This window comes from Morus notabilis, unplaced genomic scaffold, assembly GCF_000414095.1.
Source record: "Morus notabilis unplaced genomic scaffold, ASM41409v2 Scaffold413, whole genome shotgun sequence".
In the NCBI taxonomy this organism is placed as follows: domain Eukaryota; kingdom Viridiplantae; phylum Streptophyta; class Magnoliopsida; order Rosales; family Moraceae; genus Morus; species Morus notabilis.
The window spans coordinates 46,942-61,997 of record NW_010363912.1 but is presented as its reverse complement, the minus strand read 5'-3'; the positions used below and the strand labels follow the sequence as shown (position 1 = coordinate 61,997).

The following is a 15,056-nucleotide window of genomic DNA, read 5'->3' as shown; positions in this document are numbered from 1 at the left end:
ACAATTCACATTTTAATAGTAAAACCACAAAAGAATTAATTAGGTTTAAAAAGTTAAAAATTAAATATATTTATATGAATATTGGACGAAACCTGTTTTCAGATAATTTTGAAGAGATGGTACATTCTTCTGCATGAAATACGATTTTTCACAAAATAGATTGTTGACTCCAACAAACAATTTTACCATCCCACCAAATTATTGAATGTCAATATTATATATCCAAATCGAATCATATAATCCTAATCATAATATTAAGCTAATTATAAAAGTACAAATATAAATAGAAAATACATTCATCAATTATTTGTTTATTTTTATTTTTTCTTAAAAAGATGTGGGTCGGCCATATGCAAAAGGACTGTGTCCCACTCCCACCCGGCCTGATGTCCACTTTCATGCCCCTAAGTCCTAGACCGGGTCGGGCGACTTGAATTAGACAGCTCTACCTACACGTGCAAAGTGAGTATATTATTACAAATAATAATAATAATAATAATAATAAAATGATAAATTTTATAAATTCTCCATAAATTTTGTCACTTGTGTTAATATGTCATCTAAACTTTATCACTTATATCAATATGCCTTATGAGTTAAACTCTGTTAAATTTTTTAACAAAAAAACTTATAAACGCCCCATGAACTTTGTCACTTGTATCATATATACTCCATAAACTTTAACATGTACATGTTGTGCCATGAACTATGATATTTCTCCAACTTTTCTCCATCTGTCATGATTCTATCAATTTTTTAAATGAAAATGTTGATATGACCATTAAATTGATAATTATGTATGATATTTGGGGTTTATTGAATGCGTTCCCCTCTAAAATGTTAGTTAGACACCAGTTCTCAAAAGATTAGTTGGGTAGAGATAATAAAGATGAAAAAATGAGGAGTAAATCTCTATAATGTAATGGATTTTGTTAGTTATTTTTTAAGATTTAACCTACATAGAAGTGCTCGACATAAAATACGTTTAGACGAGTTTGCAATGGTTACGTTTTTATTAGTGGTTACCATGAAATATAGAAATCTAAATCTAAATATGTTCAGGTTATTTATTTTATTTATTTTATTTTTTTTTTAAAATTCAACACAAACCTTAAAAAACCCATTAACTTAACTAATCTTTTAAAAAAAAAATCTTCACAAAGAAAACACTAAATATAAAATTCCAAAAAAAAATCTATCATTTACATTAAAGAACCTACTAATAAACCTATTCCAATGAAAAAAGAAAAAAAAACTAAAAAATTAACAAACTTATTACATTATATAGATTTGCCCCTCATTTTTTTTTTCTTATTGCTTCTAATCAAGTAACGTTTTGAGAGTTAGGGGTTGTTCTTTTGGAGTGTAATTTGAGTGTAATTTTTGAGTTGAATTTGAGTTATAACTTGAATTGAAGTTAGAACTTGAATAAAGTTGAGTAAAATTGAATAAAGTTGAAACTTAAAAGAACGTGAACTTGAATAAAGTTGAAACTTAAGTTGTCTTTTTTTGAGTTTTTTAGACAAAAGAACATGCCCTTAGTGTCTAGCTAATATTTTTAGACCATAATACATTTATAAAGCTCAAATAGTCATATCAATATTTCCGTTTAAAAAACTAAATCAAGACAATGGGAGAAAAGTTAGAAATATATCGTAATTCAGAAACACAACATGCACATTTTAAAATTTAAAATGTATATTAACACAAATAATAAAATTTAGATAACGTTTATAAGTATTTTTATTAAAAAATTTGACAGAATTAAACTCAAAGAACATGATATAATTGATAAAGTTTGAAAGGAACATGTATATTTTAAAATTTAATTGAATGTTATCACAAGTGATAAAATTTAAAGAGAACTTATAAAATTTGTCAAAAAAAAAAAAAAAAAAAAGGGAGTAACGCCATTCTCGAAGAGTTCAAGAAGGATTAGCGGGATACCAAGCGACAAACAAGACACGGGCAGAAAGCAAGACCGAGAAGGAGAAGCCGAAGAAAGAAAGAAAGAGAAACCCTCCTAAGCTCATCTGCTCATCTCGATTTTCTGGTCACTTCTCTCTTTTAATTTCCACTTCTTTTTCTTCTTCTTTAGCTCAGCCTTTTAACACTGCCCACGAGTCAAATTAATAAGACCGTAACCATGAGTTAATCCTTTAAAAACCCATAATTTTATTATTTATTTATTTTGGGTAATTGAGGGTTTTATTGATATTTTGTCTTTGTTGGCAATTCTCATTGATTATAGAATGTAAGCAGATTAAGCTTTAATGCAGTTGAAGCTTTAAGCTTTCTTTTCAGTTTTAGGAAATTCAATTCAATTGATTTTTTTTTTTTTTGGTCAGTTGCTGATAGAAGATTTGGCAGTATGTCTTGGTGCACGATTGAGTCCGACCCAGGTATGATTTCATCATTATTTTATTTCCATTACGTTTTAGATTTTCTGGGGTGTCCTTCTGTAATGTTATGAGAACAAGTTGTGATATATATATATACACACACCATAGTTGAAGTTGAGGGCTTTTTTAAAAAACCAAAATTATATTTTTAATTGTTTTGGTGATTATTTGAGGGGTTTTGTTGAGTTTCTTTGATGGAGATGTTTATTTGAGGTATTACAAGATCATCCAGAAAATCCTTGTCAATGGGCAAGGTATAGATAGGAAGAAGATGAGATATATTTCGGATATTTAGATTATTCCACTTTTTTTTTTTTTCAATTTATCGGCTTTTTTAAAGCTGTCTTCATTAGTCAGTGTCCCATTATTAGACTATTTTGATTTAATGGCTGATTTTTTGCAAATAGAATGTGGATTCTCTCTGCAGACTACTTGTTTTACTTGTAAATTTTTTTACCTTTATTTGGTTTTCTGGGCTACCTCTATGTTTTTTTGGTTCTTCTGTGGTATGTTGTGTACTTGGCATTCTTCCCCGCCCTGTTTCTCTTTGGTTTCTTGATGATATATTTATATCTTTTCAGGAGAAAAAAAAAAGTTTAAAACCAGAGGCAGGTAGTTTTAGGATCGGAATTGCTTACATGTGCTTGATAGTAATACTCTTGTATTCAAACACCAATGATTCCCATTTAGAATCTAAGCAAAAGTTTCTTTTAGGATTGGGATTTATCTAAAATTCAGCCTACTAGTGTCTATTTTGGATATGTTACGTATTCAACATACAAACTCGGTCTAGCAAGAGTAACTGCTTGCCTCACAGATTTTACATTTTACAAGGTCTTATCTTGTATGTGGTTAAAGCGACTCAAAAAATAGGGGGAACAACTAATATATATTCATATATTGCAAAACAAAACAAAACAAAAAAACAAAAAAAAAAAACAAAAAAAAGAGAGTAAGTGATACTATCATTGTCGTTGAATACCATCCAAATTGAGAATATACAGAGAGAAATATAAAATACGGTTAATACATGCCACATGCCACTCTTGGTTTCAGGATAACTACTTGTGTCTGTGTATTTTGCTTTTCCTGTGTATTTTACTTGTAGTCTGTAGCAATTATATGCAATGCCCGTGAGCCTGTGTCAGATCTCATTCTTGTGTCCCCTTTGTCCTATCCCTTTTAATGTTCGTCCAATAATATTATGGACTATCAATTGAAATGTCACTTATGAGTATAAATTACCACCCTTTTCGCCTTTCGTGTAATGGTTTTATCTTGTATTTCAGGGGTGTTTACAGAACTTATACAGCAGATGCAAGTAAAAGGTGTGCAGGTAAGTCCTCATCTAATTTTATTGCTTACAATGTGATGGTCTTAGCTTGCAGTTGGTATCTCCTCACTTGAAACATTTTGTGATCTTGGCAATGCATCGAATCTTTATGAATATGTTTATAGCGGTTCTTTCATTTAGTTAGGGTTAGCATTTTTGAATATACCGTTATGATGACTTAATATGTTTTATCAGGTCGAGGAGTTGTATTCCCTAGACCTTGATTCCCTAAATAATCTAAGGTGAGTTGATGCTAGTTATATGTTTTAGTAACATAGCTATGCCATGGTGACAAATAGTTCAAAGTTTTATCCTAATAGAGCTAATACTACAACTACTAGTTCTTCTTTCTCATTTACAGGCCCGTTTATGGTTTGATTTTCCTATTCAAATGGCGGCCGGGGGAAAAGGATGACCGCCTTGTGATGAAGGATCCAAATCCTAACTTGTATTTTGCAAGTCAGGTTAGTTTGTGAAAGTTTGTTGTTATCGTGTTGAAACTCCATGTGCATAAGCTTTTATTTTCTCTTATGTGTGTCTTATCCTCTTTTAGGTTATCAATAATGCTTGTGCCACTCAAGCGATCTTGTCCATCCTTATGAACTCTCCGGATGTTGATATTGGCCCCGAACTATCGAAACTGAAAGAGTTCTCAAAGAATTTTCCGCCCGAGCTCAAAGGGTTAGCAATAAATAACAGCGAATCAATACGAACTGCCCACAATAGCTTTGCGAGGCCTGAGCCTTTTGTTCCTGAGGAGCAGAAGGCTGCTGGCAAAGACGACGACGTGTACCACTTCATAAGCTATATTTCTGTTGACGGTGTACTTTATGAGCTTGATGGGTTAAAGGAGGGACCCATTAGCCTCGGACAGTGCACTGGCGGGCAAGGCGACATGGATTGGCTGCAGTTGGTGCAACCAGTAATCCAGGAACGGATAGAAAGGTATGCCAAAAGCGAAATAAGGTTCAATCTTATGGCAATCATCAAGAACAGGAAAGAGATGTACACAGCTGAGCTCAAGGAGCTCCAAAAGAGGAGGGAGCGTATTCTGCAGCAGATAAACACCTTACAATCAGAGAGACCGGTCGACATTAGCAAATTTGAAGCACTAAACAAATCTCTTTCGGAAGTGAATTCAGGGATTGAGGCTGCCACCGAGAAGATTTTGATCGAGGAGGAAAAATTCAAGAAATGGAGAACCGAAAACATTCGCCGGAAACACAATTACATTCCCTTTTTGTTTAACTTTCTCAAGATTCTTGCTGAGAAGAAGCAGTTGAAGCCCCTTATTGAGAAAGCAAAGCAGAAGAAAGGAGGAACTCTGTGAAAGAATGGTGGTTGGTAACTGTAAAAGCGACTTGCGGATTCCTAATTTAATATACCAAATTTGAATGGGTTTAAATTATAACTTAGCTTTTTTTTTTTTTGCCCCTCGTTCTGTTAAAATAATGTGTTTTGCTGAGATGACCTGTCATGTTTCACCATTTAGTATTATTTCATGTCCACAGGTTTTGGATAAACCTACCTTAAAACTGATAACTTTTTGGGCTGTTTAACTAGCATAAACAAGGTATCAAAAAAATGTCATGTATTTAAGGTTTGTTTAGTTCGTTAATTTGAGTTTTTAATTTGAGTTCAGATGTGATTTTATATGAGAGTTTTTTACTGTAGTAAAAAAGTTAGAAGTGATTGTTTCTAGGAGTTTTTTACTGTAGCAAAACTTGAATTTTAAACTCGAATCGGTGAAATGAACGGGTTAGTGTCTTTCTATGTATTCTCTTACCATACTTTTAGATATGTATGGATACATAATTCGCTTTTACTATGAATATAGGGAAATAAAAAAGAAATGAGGTGCTGGAGGAGAAATTTATTGTTTTTGGTGGTACCAAGAAAGCTAAGGTCATGTGGAAAGCAATGGTGTTGCCTCTGCTTTGGGTTATTTGGATGGAAAGGAACAACATAATTTTTGAAGTTAAGGAAATGACTGTTGATATCTATGTACGGGCCTTATGAGATCCTCTCATAATAGAAAAGATTTTGGTTTTCTTAAGTTGTTTGGTGTTTGGTATGATAGGGGCGAAAAAATGAATTTACCTTTTTTATTTTTTATTAAAAAAATAAAACCAATGGGATGGAAAAGTTATTATTGTCAAAGTTCTCCTTTTACTCGAATATTTAGCAAGCACTTACTATTGGTGCCAAAAATTTTCCTCCCATAATGCACCCACTTTTATATGGACAAAATATAGTGGGACACACCAACTAATTTTTCCACTCAATTTTTCTAAATTTCCTTCTTACCAAATATCTCAACTTACCGATTTCCATTCTAAAATCTTTCCAGCTTGTTCTTTCCTTTCACTTTCCTTTAATACCAAACAGAGCATTGGGAATTTTCCTCTTTATCTAATATTCCCAGTTATACAAATCGTTGGGAAAAAAAGGAAGAAAAATTAAAAAATAAAAGAAATAAAGGTGTGAAAAAATATATGAAGCAAAAGATAAAAAAAAATTAAAAGAAAAACTTTGTCTGAAATGTTTTGCTGTTGAAGTTAAAATTTATGAAAATCACATGTAAAAAATGTTTGTGAAAAGAAACATTTGAGAATAAATTAATTATACAGGATAACTAAAAACTAATATTTTAAATAACCTTTAAAAAAGTATTTAAATGAGATGTATTTGAAAATATATAAAATCAAAAGCTAAAACATGTAATAAAAAAAAAAGATAAAGTAGTACAAAGAAGAAAAGAAAAAGAAAAGCTTTAAAAAAAGGAAAAAAAAAAAAAAAAAACCTAAGTAAAAAGTTTAAAAAAAAAATAGAGGGGCAATGAAATGGGCAGGGTTTGTCCCTGAGAAGCCTCCTTTTTTTTCCCCCTAGGGTCATCCTTCTAAGCCTGTATACAAAACAGAGTTTTTTTTTTTTTTTTTTTTTTTTTGAAAATGAAAATTACATTCCAAATCAGAAAATTACAATCACAAATTTAGACGCGAAATACCTGAGTGCAACTAGCAATTCAACCCCCGACCACAGAGGTTTGACTGAAACGATCAAGGGGCTAACACATGTATTGAGTTCCAACGAAAGAAAACCCAAGAGGCACACATTTAATTGAGCACAAAATTGGCTCTTTCAAACACACCACAAACACCGCAGAAGCCAGCAGATAACTCCGATCGGTCAAGATCGAGAGACCAAAAGCAGTAAGACATAACACAACACCGCATAGACACATGACATGCATGACATGCGGACAAAACAAAATGATAACACCGAATGGTGGGGAGACCACCTCCATTATTACAATAAAAACCCAACAAAGCAACCTAATTATCCTACTAACAACAAAGACACCGCGACTTTTATTTCATAAACACATAAATTAAAACACAAAGGTCCCAAATAACACCGATGGACTCTCCACGAAGCCGCCGACCACCACCAAGAGTGGGCAGGGGGACTGCAGCGTACCGAGCGAGCTGAAAAGGAGTCAAGCAATCACCGCTACCAAACGCCGCCAGTAAAGGAACAAGCCACACAAATGGAGCCGATGCCCCCACCACTCAGGGGAGAACCGAAGCACCGACCAAGAACTGACGCTTCCATCCGCCCCCAAGCTGCGACCACACCACTCCCTCCACTGTCATTGACCATTGAAACACAAAACAAACTATCTTGAGAGAGCTGGACATTGAGGAGACCTAATCACAATCACTCCACCACACCGGAACACCCAGTGCTAGTAGCCAAAAGCCCACCGGAAAAAACCTTACCAAAGCCTATATTTCCCTCCCATAGCTTAGCGTATTCAGAGCTTCACTGGAAAAGTACCACCCGTAGCATCAGAGCACCTTCCTATGGGCCAAGAGTCCGAAGGACCATCAGATTTCAGCCCTTAGATGTCCACTTTTTAAGCGGCACAAGAAAGTAACTAGAAGAAAAAGATAGAACCCTAACAGAGGGAGAGAGAATTTCCATGTTCAAAATTTTAGTAGCGTCTCCTATAAAAATTTGAATTTAAAAAAAATTTGTTGACAAATGTATTAGACTGATCAATATTGATCTATTTTATATATATATATATATATATATATATATATATATAAAAGAATCTCCTTATATTTATTTTCTAGAGGATTTCTCATCCTCTTCCCGGTGGTAGTATAGTTAAGAGTACCTCACTTTAAGATTATTTACACAAAACTTCTGCTCCAAATTTTTAAAGGATTCTTAGCGTTAAGTTTTCAAACTATTAATATGGTGACAATTTTGGTCCCCTATATTTTCTATGGATAATTAGTTTATTCATGTATTTATTTCTTTGGCAGTTCTGATCTCTTACCATAACAATAACGATTACTTTTAAAATTGAATAAATGTAATAACATATCGATCGCGTGATATACATGAAATTTTACAAAACGGTCATCTGAGGAGCAATATGTTATTCCATTATCTTCGATGCCCATGAAAGTGCTTGAAATTATAACATTTTAAGTAGAACGAAATTGTTTCTTTTTGAATTTCTAGTTTCTACGTGATGAGCACGCGACTATTTGTCGCGTACCACAAAAATTGAGAAACCAAAAGAACGATGATAGCACCCAAAAAACACTTTTACCTCAAAGGTTGGACCATAGGCTTGAAAAGAAATTTTACAAGAAGGTTATGTAAGAAGCAACACATTATCCTTAATGCCATGAAAAAGCCTTCAAATTACAATGTTTTGCACATAAAGTTATTCTTTTTATGAAATTTCAAGTTTCTACAGAATGGGCTTGCGATTGCTTCTAATCTCAGGCCCCGTTCAATTCGCTGATTCGAGTTTAGAATTCGAGTTTTACTACAGTAAAAAGCTCTCAGAAACAGTCACATCTAACTTTTTTACTACAATAAAAAGCTCTCACACAACATCACATCTCATCTCGAATTAAAAACTCAAATTAGCGAACTGAACGGGCTCCTCATCTCATCTCAAAAAGAACATTAATTACTGAGCTTATTCTTAAGTACGGTATAGAATATGAATTTTTACCTCTTACTCTTAGTTAATATCCTTTTTTACTTATAAAATTATTTGATTAAAAAAATATTAATTAAAAATAAAAAATAAAAATCCAGACTCATATATTTTAAGGGGGTATTTATCTCATTTTTCTCCACCAAATCCAAAACTTATCTTTAATATTTTATAGACATTAAAAAATAAATATAAAACCTTCAAAAATAAAAAATAGAAAGGAGTGGCCCTCCCATATATTAGGATTCAAACTATCCAACCAACTACTGAGGAATTGATGGTGGGGTCCACACACAATTTGTTAATATTACCAGGTGATGAACCGGGAACCTTGCAATCTCTTTCGGTTCCTTACTATAACCCACTACAAAAACTGCATTTCCTCCCTCTATCGTATTTCCCTATATAAACAATACCAAAACCTCATTAATCCAAATATTATCTTAACTTGCTCAGAGAAAATGGCTTTGAGGGCAACTGTAAGTACCTGAAAACTGAAATATTTGCTGAAAATATGTTCTCTAACAAATGCCAACACATATCACTATTGTAACCGCTTAATCGATCTCTTTGAATTTCTTTTTTCTTTTTCTTTTATTGATTTGATATTAAATAATGTGGGGAATATTTGGTGTAATGCAGAACTACTGGAGATCAATGCTTGCTCGGTTGGGATCAGACCGACCATTTGTAACCTCAACTGCTCCCAAACTGAAAACTTTTACGGCCACTTTTGATGCTGCCCATTCTGCACAATCTAACTTCAGGTCGAAAAAAAAAGGCTTTTTCTGTGTTTTTTTTTTTTTTTTTTTTTCTTTTATGCGCATTAAATGGAACAATATTATTATTTTTCATTTCCCATTTACATGTTTGGCTCCCAAAATTGCCACGTTCAAACAAAGACAAGGAGCCAAGTTGCATTTTCCTTTGTATCACCACGTATCACTCAGGCTTTTGTGATAGCCTGTAAACGGGAAGACTTTTCTGGGTGGCCAAACAACAAGCATATATAGATCACCTCTTGTTCTGCTTTGTGTCAGATTTTGGGTGTAAGCATATATAGGTCCTCTCTCCTTAGTTGAATTATTATGAGGTACAATCATGATGCATATCTCAGATGTCATTCATATATGTGTAAATATACACTTGTGTGTGCATTATTTTTTAGAGCAGTTTGATGGTTGCCAACTATAATGAGGTTCCTGTTTATTGAGTTTTAGCGAACATTCTTATTAGTGTATGTGAGCCTCTATATTAACACCATAAGAGGATATGATAGCGCTAATGACTCTTTTTCTGAACTCTTTTTTTATTAGAAGTAAATATATAAATAGTGGGATTCACCTGTAGGGTTCTCCTCCCGACTCTCAAGATCGAGAAAGAAAATTTTGTGTTTTCTGCATGTTTTTATTTTATAGAAATTGGTAAATATTATGTTAGTAGTGTGCGCTTTTGAACATCATATTAAAATTGTGCGTGAATTTAATAAGATCACGTGCTAGAAAGACAACGAAAAAAACGTGGCTACTATTAGGTTTCCTTTTTAAGGCCAATTCCTCTAGCTATTTACATACATGCACCAATTGTTATTGTGACTTGTTTTGGGATTGCAGGGCACTAGCAATGAAGGGAGAGTTTGCTCCGATTTATATGGTGATGGGAATGGTGGTGGTGGCTGTGACGATCGCTACGCACACCGCGAAGCAGCAACTCTTGCATTCTCCCGCTGTCAACATAAACAAGAAGAAAAGAGAGACCATGCCTGAGGTGGATGACCCTGATGGTGTAATTAGCTCTGCGGACAAGTTTGTGAACAAATCTTTTCTTAGGAAGGTGGCTCACATCCAGGACCACAACCCTACCCTACGCGACCCCGTCCGACCCAACCCTTTTACTCGGTATGTACTCGGAATGTTGAGATACGAAAATTCTAAATTAAGCATTTTCATATCATGTTGTACATATCACCTACATTTTACAGATCATGGTAAAAATTTCCCTTAACACGATTTTTAAGTGGAGATTTAACACAATTTAATATATGAGATAGTTTGAATAGAGTAATAGATGAAGCATTTCTGAAAATACTACGTGAAACACGACATTTTGATAAAGCGTATGAGATGTTTATTATTATTATTATTATCCCATAAAATAATCAATATGTTGAATTTTTGTGTGTTAAAAAAAAGTGATTCAAGTTATTTATAACTTAAAAAAAACTAAATGAGTATTATATGATTTTAATTTTCTTTTTCAGGCCTCGAAATGCAGAGACACTTAAAACTGTTGGAGTGGATCCAAGTCGCCATATTTAATTGACGAATTTCATGTCACTAAACAATCTGATTCGTGTCTATCAGATGTCCTCAAATGATAATATTATTATCATACTGTACATATTAATTCAAAAACATTAGACACAAAAAAAATCTAAATAAATCCCTTCAGCCCTCTCTCACTCTAATCCACAATATTCTAGAGTGAAATCAAAGCAGAGAGGCTCTGTTTTTTCCCCTGTTTCTTGGTTTCCCATATTAATTTGAATAAAAATAGAGAGACACTTGCTTTTTTCTTTTGTTCTAATATACTTGTCAATTGTTGAACCTCGTCCATTAGTAGTGAGATAGATAAAGAACTACAGCAAAGCAGATTATGACACTACCTACAAATCCAAATGGAAAAAAAAATATATATATATTGAAATAAATTAGACTTCAAAGGGAAGATTTTAAGGATTAATGTGGTTGTTAGAATTAGTTTGTTTTGTGTGCTTAGTACCATGAATTCTGCGTAGATGGTGCCCTAGATAGCACGGAAGGTGACAAAGCCGGGGGTGGGTGCCAGGGATCCAATATTCCCGGCCGCGGATTCATTCCTCCGTCCTGCAAATAAAAATTTGATTGGCAACAATCAAAAGAACAAGAATCACAAAATCATAGTTCTGATAGCCAGAATTTCTTTTTTTTTTTCCCTTGTCATTTGGTAAGGTGTAACACGTTGTGGTGTCAATTGCAAGTGCATGATATCGTTAACCAGCAATAAAAAGTGAGTTTAAAAGTATTGTTCCCACGAAAATAATATATTCATTAAGTACTAAAATTAGATAATTTTAATTTTATTTGAGTAAATGAAAAGATGAATTTTGATTAATTTTACAAAATTAAAATTTAAAAAAACAACCAAATTTAAAAATAATAAAATAAAAATAAAATTATTTTTTAAAATGACAAGACAATGATAAAAACAATGATTATGAAAATGATGGGAATCATGATTTTATCAATATTAATCGAATTTAATTTATTTAAAAAATTATTGTGATTTTGAGATCTTTACTATGTTGATAGTTAAATTCTCTTATATTTTATGTACTCTTTCTCAAGTTATACATAAAATATACTACATAAAAAGAAAAAAAAAACTCATTATATCTCTATGTGAATTAAATTACAAAATATTCATTAAGATTAAAGGATTCAAAAATGACCACATAAAAATAGATAGATATATCTCTATACTATCTCAGAATTAATGGTATTTATTTCAGAGTTATGTCACAAAAATCTCCTCTCGATTTCATTTTGATCCTCAGTTCATTCAAAATGTTGATCAGAAATTTTGAAAGCATTATGTCCAGAAATAAATACGTCAACACAAGTATGGCAATCACAATAACGTTTACACAGATTACATCCTCATAATATGTGTCACGCCTCCCAAACGGGGTGGGTGACGTGAAGCTCGATTAGGGGTTAATAAAGCAGATCTCCAGACGAGCCCCACTCGACTGTATTAAAATATAAATAAATTACCGAAGAATCTCGAGCCTCTGACAACACACAGGGCTCCACCCCACAGGACATACAGTATCGTACATATATGAACATGTAAATAATCATTACAACAGACATCAACCACAGTCTAGTTAATCCAAATATTTCAAGAGTTTACAGAATTCTCAATTCCTTACATTTTATTCCAGAGGATGATCACAATCCTCACTTGATTCCAATAGCAGCACAACTCAGCTGCTCCATAGCAAATATTCAGCTACTGTGCACCGCTCCTAGAATCTCCTGGGAGGGGTTTAATACATTTAAAAGAGAAAACGTGAGCGAAAGGCCCAGTAGGATATAATTTGAAATAAACGTTATAAATAAATGAATAATAAGTGAGCGAGGGAATAGATAAATGAATAAGTAAATAAAATAAGACATTCAGTTCCAACAGACAGCCGGAACCTCACATCCTTTTTCTCAAAGGAAATATAACTGAAAATAATCGTTTTACAGGCTTCAACAAGTAATTAGTACAAATTACTTACCTAACCAAGTGCCTCGCCTACCCGGACCGAGTTTCGGGTTTTGCCCCTGAGGACGCACTATCCGCATCCTATCTAGGCTTACAGCAATAGACTCCCTTACCAGTTCACAAGATCTCTTTGCTTAAAAAATAATTCATTAACATTCTGAAATCGTTAATATGACCCCACGAACTACTCAAGCCGCGGGCCCCATGACTGGACAGCCATGAGGTTCCATGACTGGACAAGCTGTGGATTTCCTGGGACAAGCCATGAGGTTCCATGAACTAAACAAGCCATGGTTTTCAAAGAGTTTTTCTTACGCAAACCAACCCCTTTCTTTAAAACATTTCCAAGGCCAAAATCTTTTTTGAAAACAGGCTCACAAGGAAAAGGGATAGAAATCCTACCTCGCACTATCAAACCTGGAACTAGCGTTGCCTTTTCCGGCTTCTGCTTCCTCAAACCCCTTCAGTCTGAATCCTCAGCGATCACTGATACAAGATAACACTTTAGGATTAACTCTCACTCCTAAAGCAGTCCAAATCTCAATTATGTACCAAGATTTTTAATTAGTGTTCCCTAATCCATTTTCATGTTTTAAATTATCATTCCAAGGGTTTTCAATCTCAAATCAAGGATTAAAGATGCTAATCCATTTATCTCAAGTCCCCAAATGAAGCTAATTTGGGTTCTCCCCAAAAACAGGGGTCAAAACAGCATTTTCAGGCCAAACAGGGTCAAACCCGTGTGCACCGGTCGATCGGTGACAGAGTAGTGCAACACTACTGGTCGACCGGTAGTGTGCACACCGGTCGACCGGACCGGTCGACCGGTCAGCCTGCAATCTAGTCGACTCCGTAGGTCGACCGGTTTCCATGTGATCCGGTCAACCGGACAGGTCGACCAGTGGAATCAGCTGCGCGAGAGAAGCTCGCGGAAACCAGTCCAAAAACCTACAAATCCAGTCCCAAATCGAGATATTTCAAAGGGAAACCACTAGATCTGGGTTCTAGGTCCTAAAAGAAGTCCAAAGAACCCAAGATCTCCAATTTCTACTCTAGTTTTATTCAAAAACCATCAAAATCCGGTTTGAACCAAAACTAAGTTTTGAAATTCACTAAAAGGAGATTCAAGAGAGGTTCTTTCAGTAATCTTACCTCGAATCCTTCTCTTGACGTTGAAAACTTCTTTAAATCTTTCATTGGTTCAAGATCCGTTTGATTTGGGACACAAATAAGAGAGAGAGAGAGAGAGAGAGAGAGAGAGCACGGGAGAGTGAGAGAGAGTGAGATGCACGTGAAAGGAAAGGAAGAAAAGAAAAAGAAAAAGAAAAGGAAAGAAAATGGACAAGTGTCAATATGTTAAAAGAGCAGTCCAGAAATGCGCCCATACACACTTCTGGGTTAAAATAAACTACTGAGAATAATTTAAATACCTTGGAACTATTTAAACTCACACGTATCAGAAACATTTATTAATCAAAACTCAATTAATTAAATCAGATTAGGCACACTAATAATCTCAATTACCTTAATTAATCTCAATTAATTCTTCAGGGTGTTACAGCTCCACCCCCCTTAGGCAATTCCGTCCCTGAAATTAAAGCCTACCTCAAAGTGTGAACAGATGCGGATACAGCTCCTGCATCGTCGTTTCAAGATCCCATGTTGCTTCCTTAACTCCATGGTGCTGCCACAACATATTCACTAGGGGAATCTCACGATGATGCAGACTCTTTATTTTCCGGTCAACGGGGCTGACCCGGGTCTGTGGGCAGTACCGGGGCAGTCCCGGGGCTTCCCGTGGCTCTACCGGGGCTGCCCCAGCGCTGTCTCGGGGCTGTCCCCGGGCTGTACCGGGGCTGTCCCAGGGCTATCCTGGGTTTGTCCAGGGGATGTCCTGGGGATGTCCCGGGGCGGACCCAAGGCTGTCCCGGGGCTGCCCCAGGTTTGTCCCGGGGATGTCCGGGGGCTGTCCCAGGGC

The 15,056-nt window shown here is 34.7% G+C and overlaps 2 protein-coding genes across 2 annotated transcripts; both read left to right on the top strand.

The window, feature by feature from the left end:
* Positions 1-1,886: 1,886 nt before the first annotated feature.
* On the top strand, positions 1,887-5,146 carry LOC21400028 (ubiquitin carboxyl-terminal hydrolase 2). Its single transcript, XM_024170196.1, has 6 exons — positions 1,887-2,053; positions 2,349-2,402; positions 3,692-3,738; positions 3,931-3,977; positions 4,097-4,199; positions 4,289-5,146. The coding sequence occupies exons 2-6, from the start codon at positions 2,372-2,374 to the stop codon at positions 5,063-5,065; spliced, it is 1,005 nt and encodes a 334-aa protein (XP_024025964.1). The 5' UTR covers positions 1,887-2,053; positions 2,349-2,371; the 3' UTR covers positions 5,066-5,146.
* Positions 5,147-9,225: 4,079 nt separating this feature from the next.
* On the top strand, positions 9,226-11,390 carry LOC21400027. Its single transcript, XM_010105194.2, has 4 exons — positions 9,226-9,243; positions 9,407-9,531; positions 10,378-10,662; positions 11,025-11,390. The coding sequence occupies exons 1-4, from the start codon at positions 9,226-9,228 to the stop codon at positions 11,080-11,082; spliced, it is 486 nt and encodes a 161-aa protein (XP_010103496.1). The 3' UTR covers positions 11,083-11,390.
* Positions 11,391-15,056: the final 3,666 nt, after the last annotated feature.

What these genes read in the sequence shown, in the direction of transcription:
- LOC21400028 (XM_024170196.1), top strand. Translation starts at nt 2,372, where the DNA reads ATGTCTTGGTGCACGATTGAGTCCGACCCAG. An exon ending in TGCAAGTAAAAGGTGTGCAG is followed by an intron (nt 3,739 to 3,930) that starts GTAAGTCCTCAT and finishes ATGTTTTATCAG; the next exon opens with GTCGAGGAGTTGTATTCCCT. An exon ending in GATTCCCTAAATAATCTAAG is followed by an intron (nt 3,978 to 4,096) that starts GTGAGTTGATGC and finishes TCTCATTTACAG; the next exon opens with GCCCGTTTATGGTTTGATTT.
- LOC21400027 (XM_010105194.2), top strand. An exon ending in TCTGCACAATCTAACTTCAG is followed by an intron (nt 9,532 to 10,377) that starts GTCGAAAAAAAA and finishes TTGGGATTGCAG; the next exon opens with GGCACTAGCAATGAAGGGAG. An exon ending in CGACCCAACCCTTTTACTCG is followed by an intron (nt 10,663 to 11,024) that starts GTATGTACTCGG and finishes TTTCTTTTTCAG; the next exon opens with GCCTCGAAATGCAGAGACAC.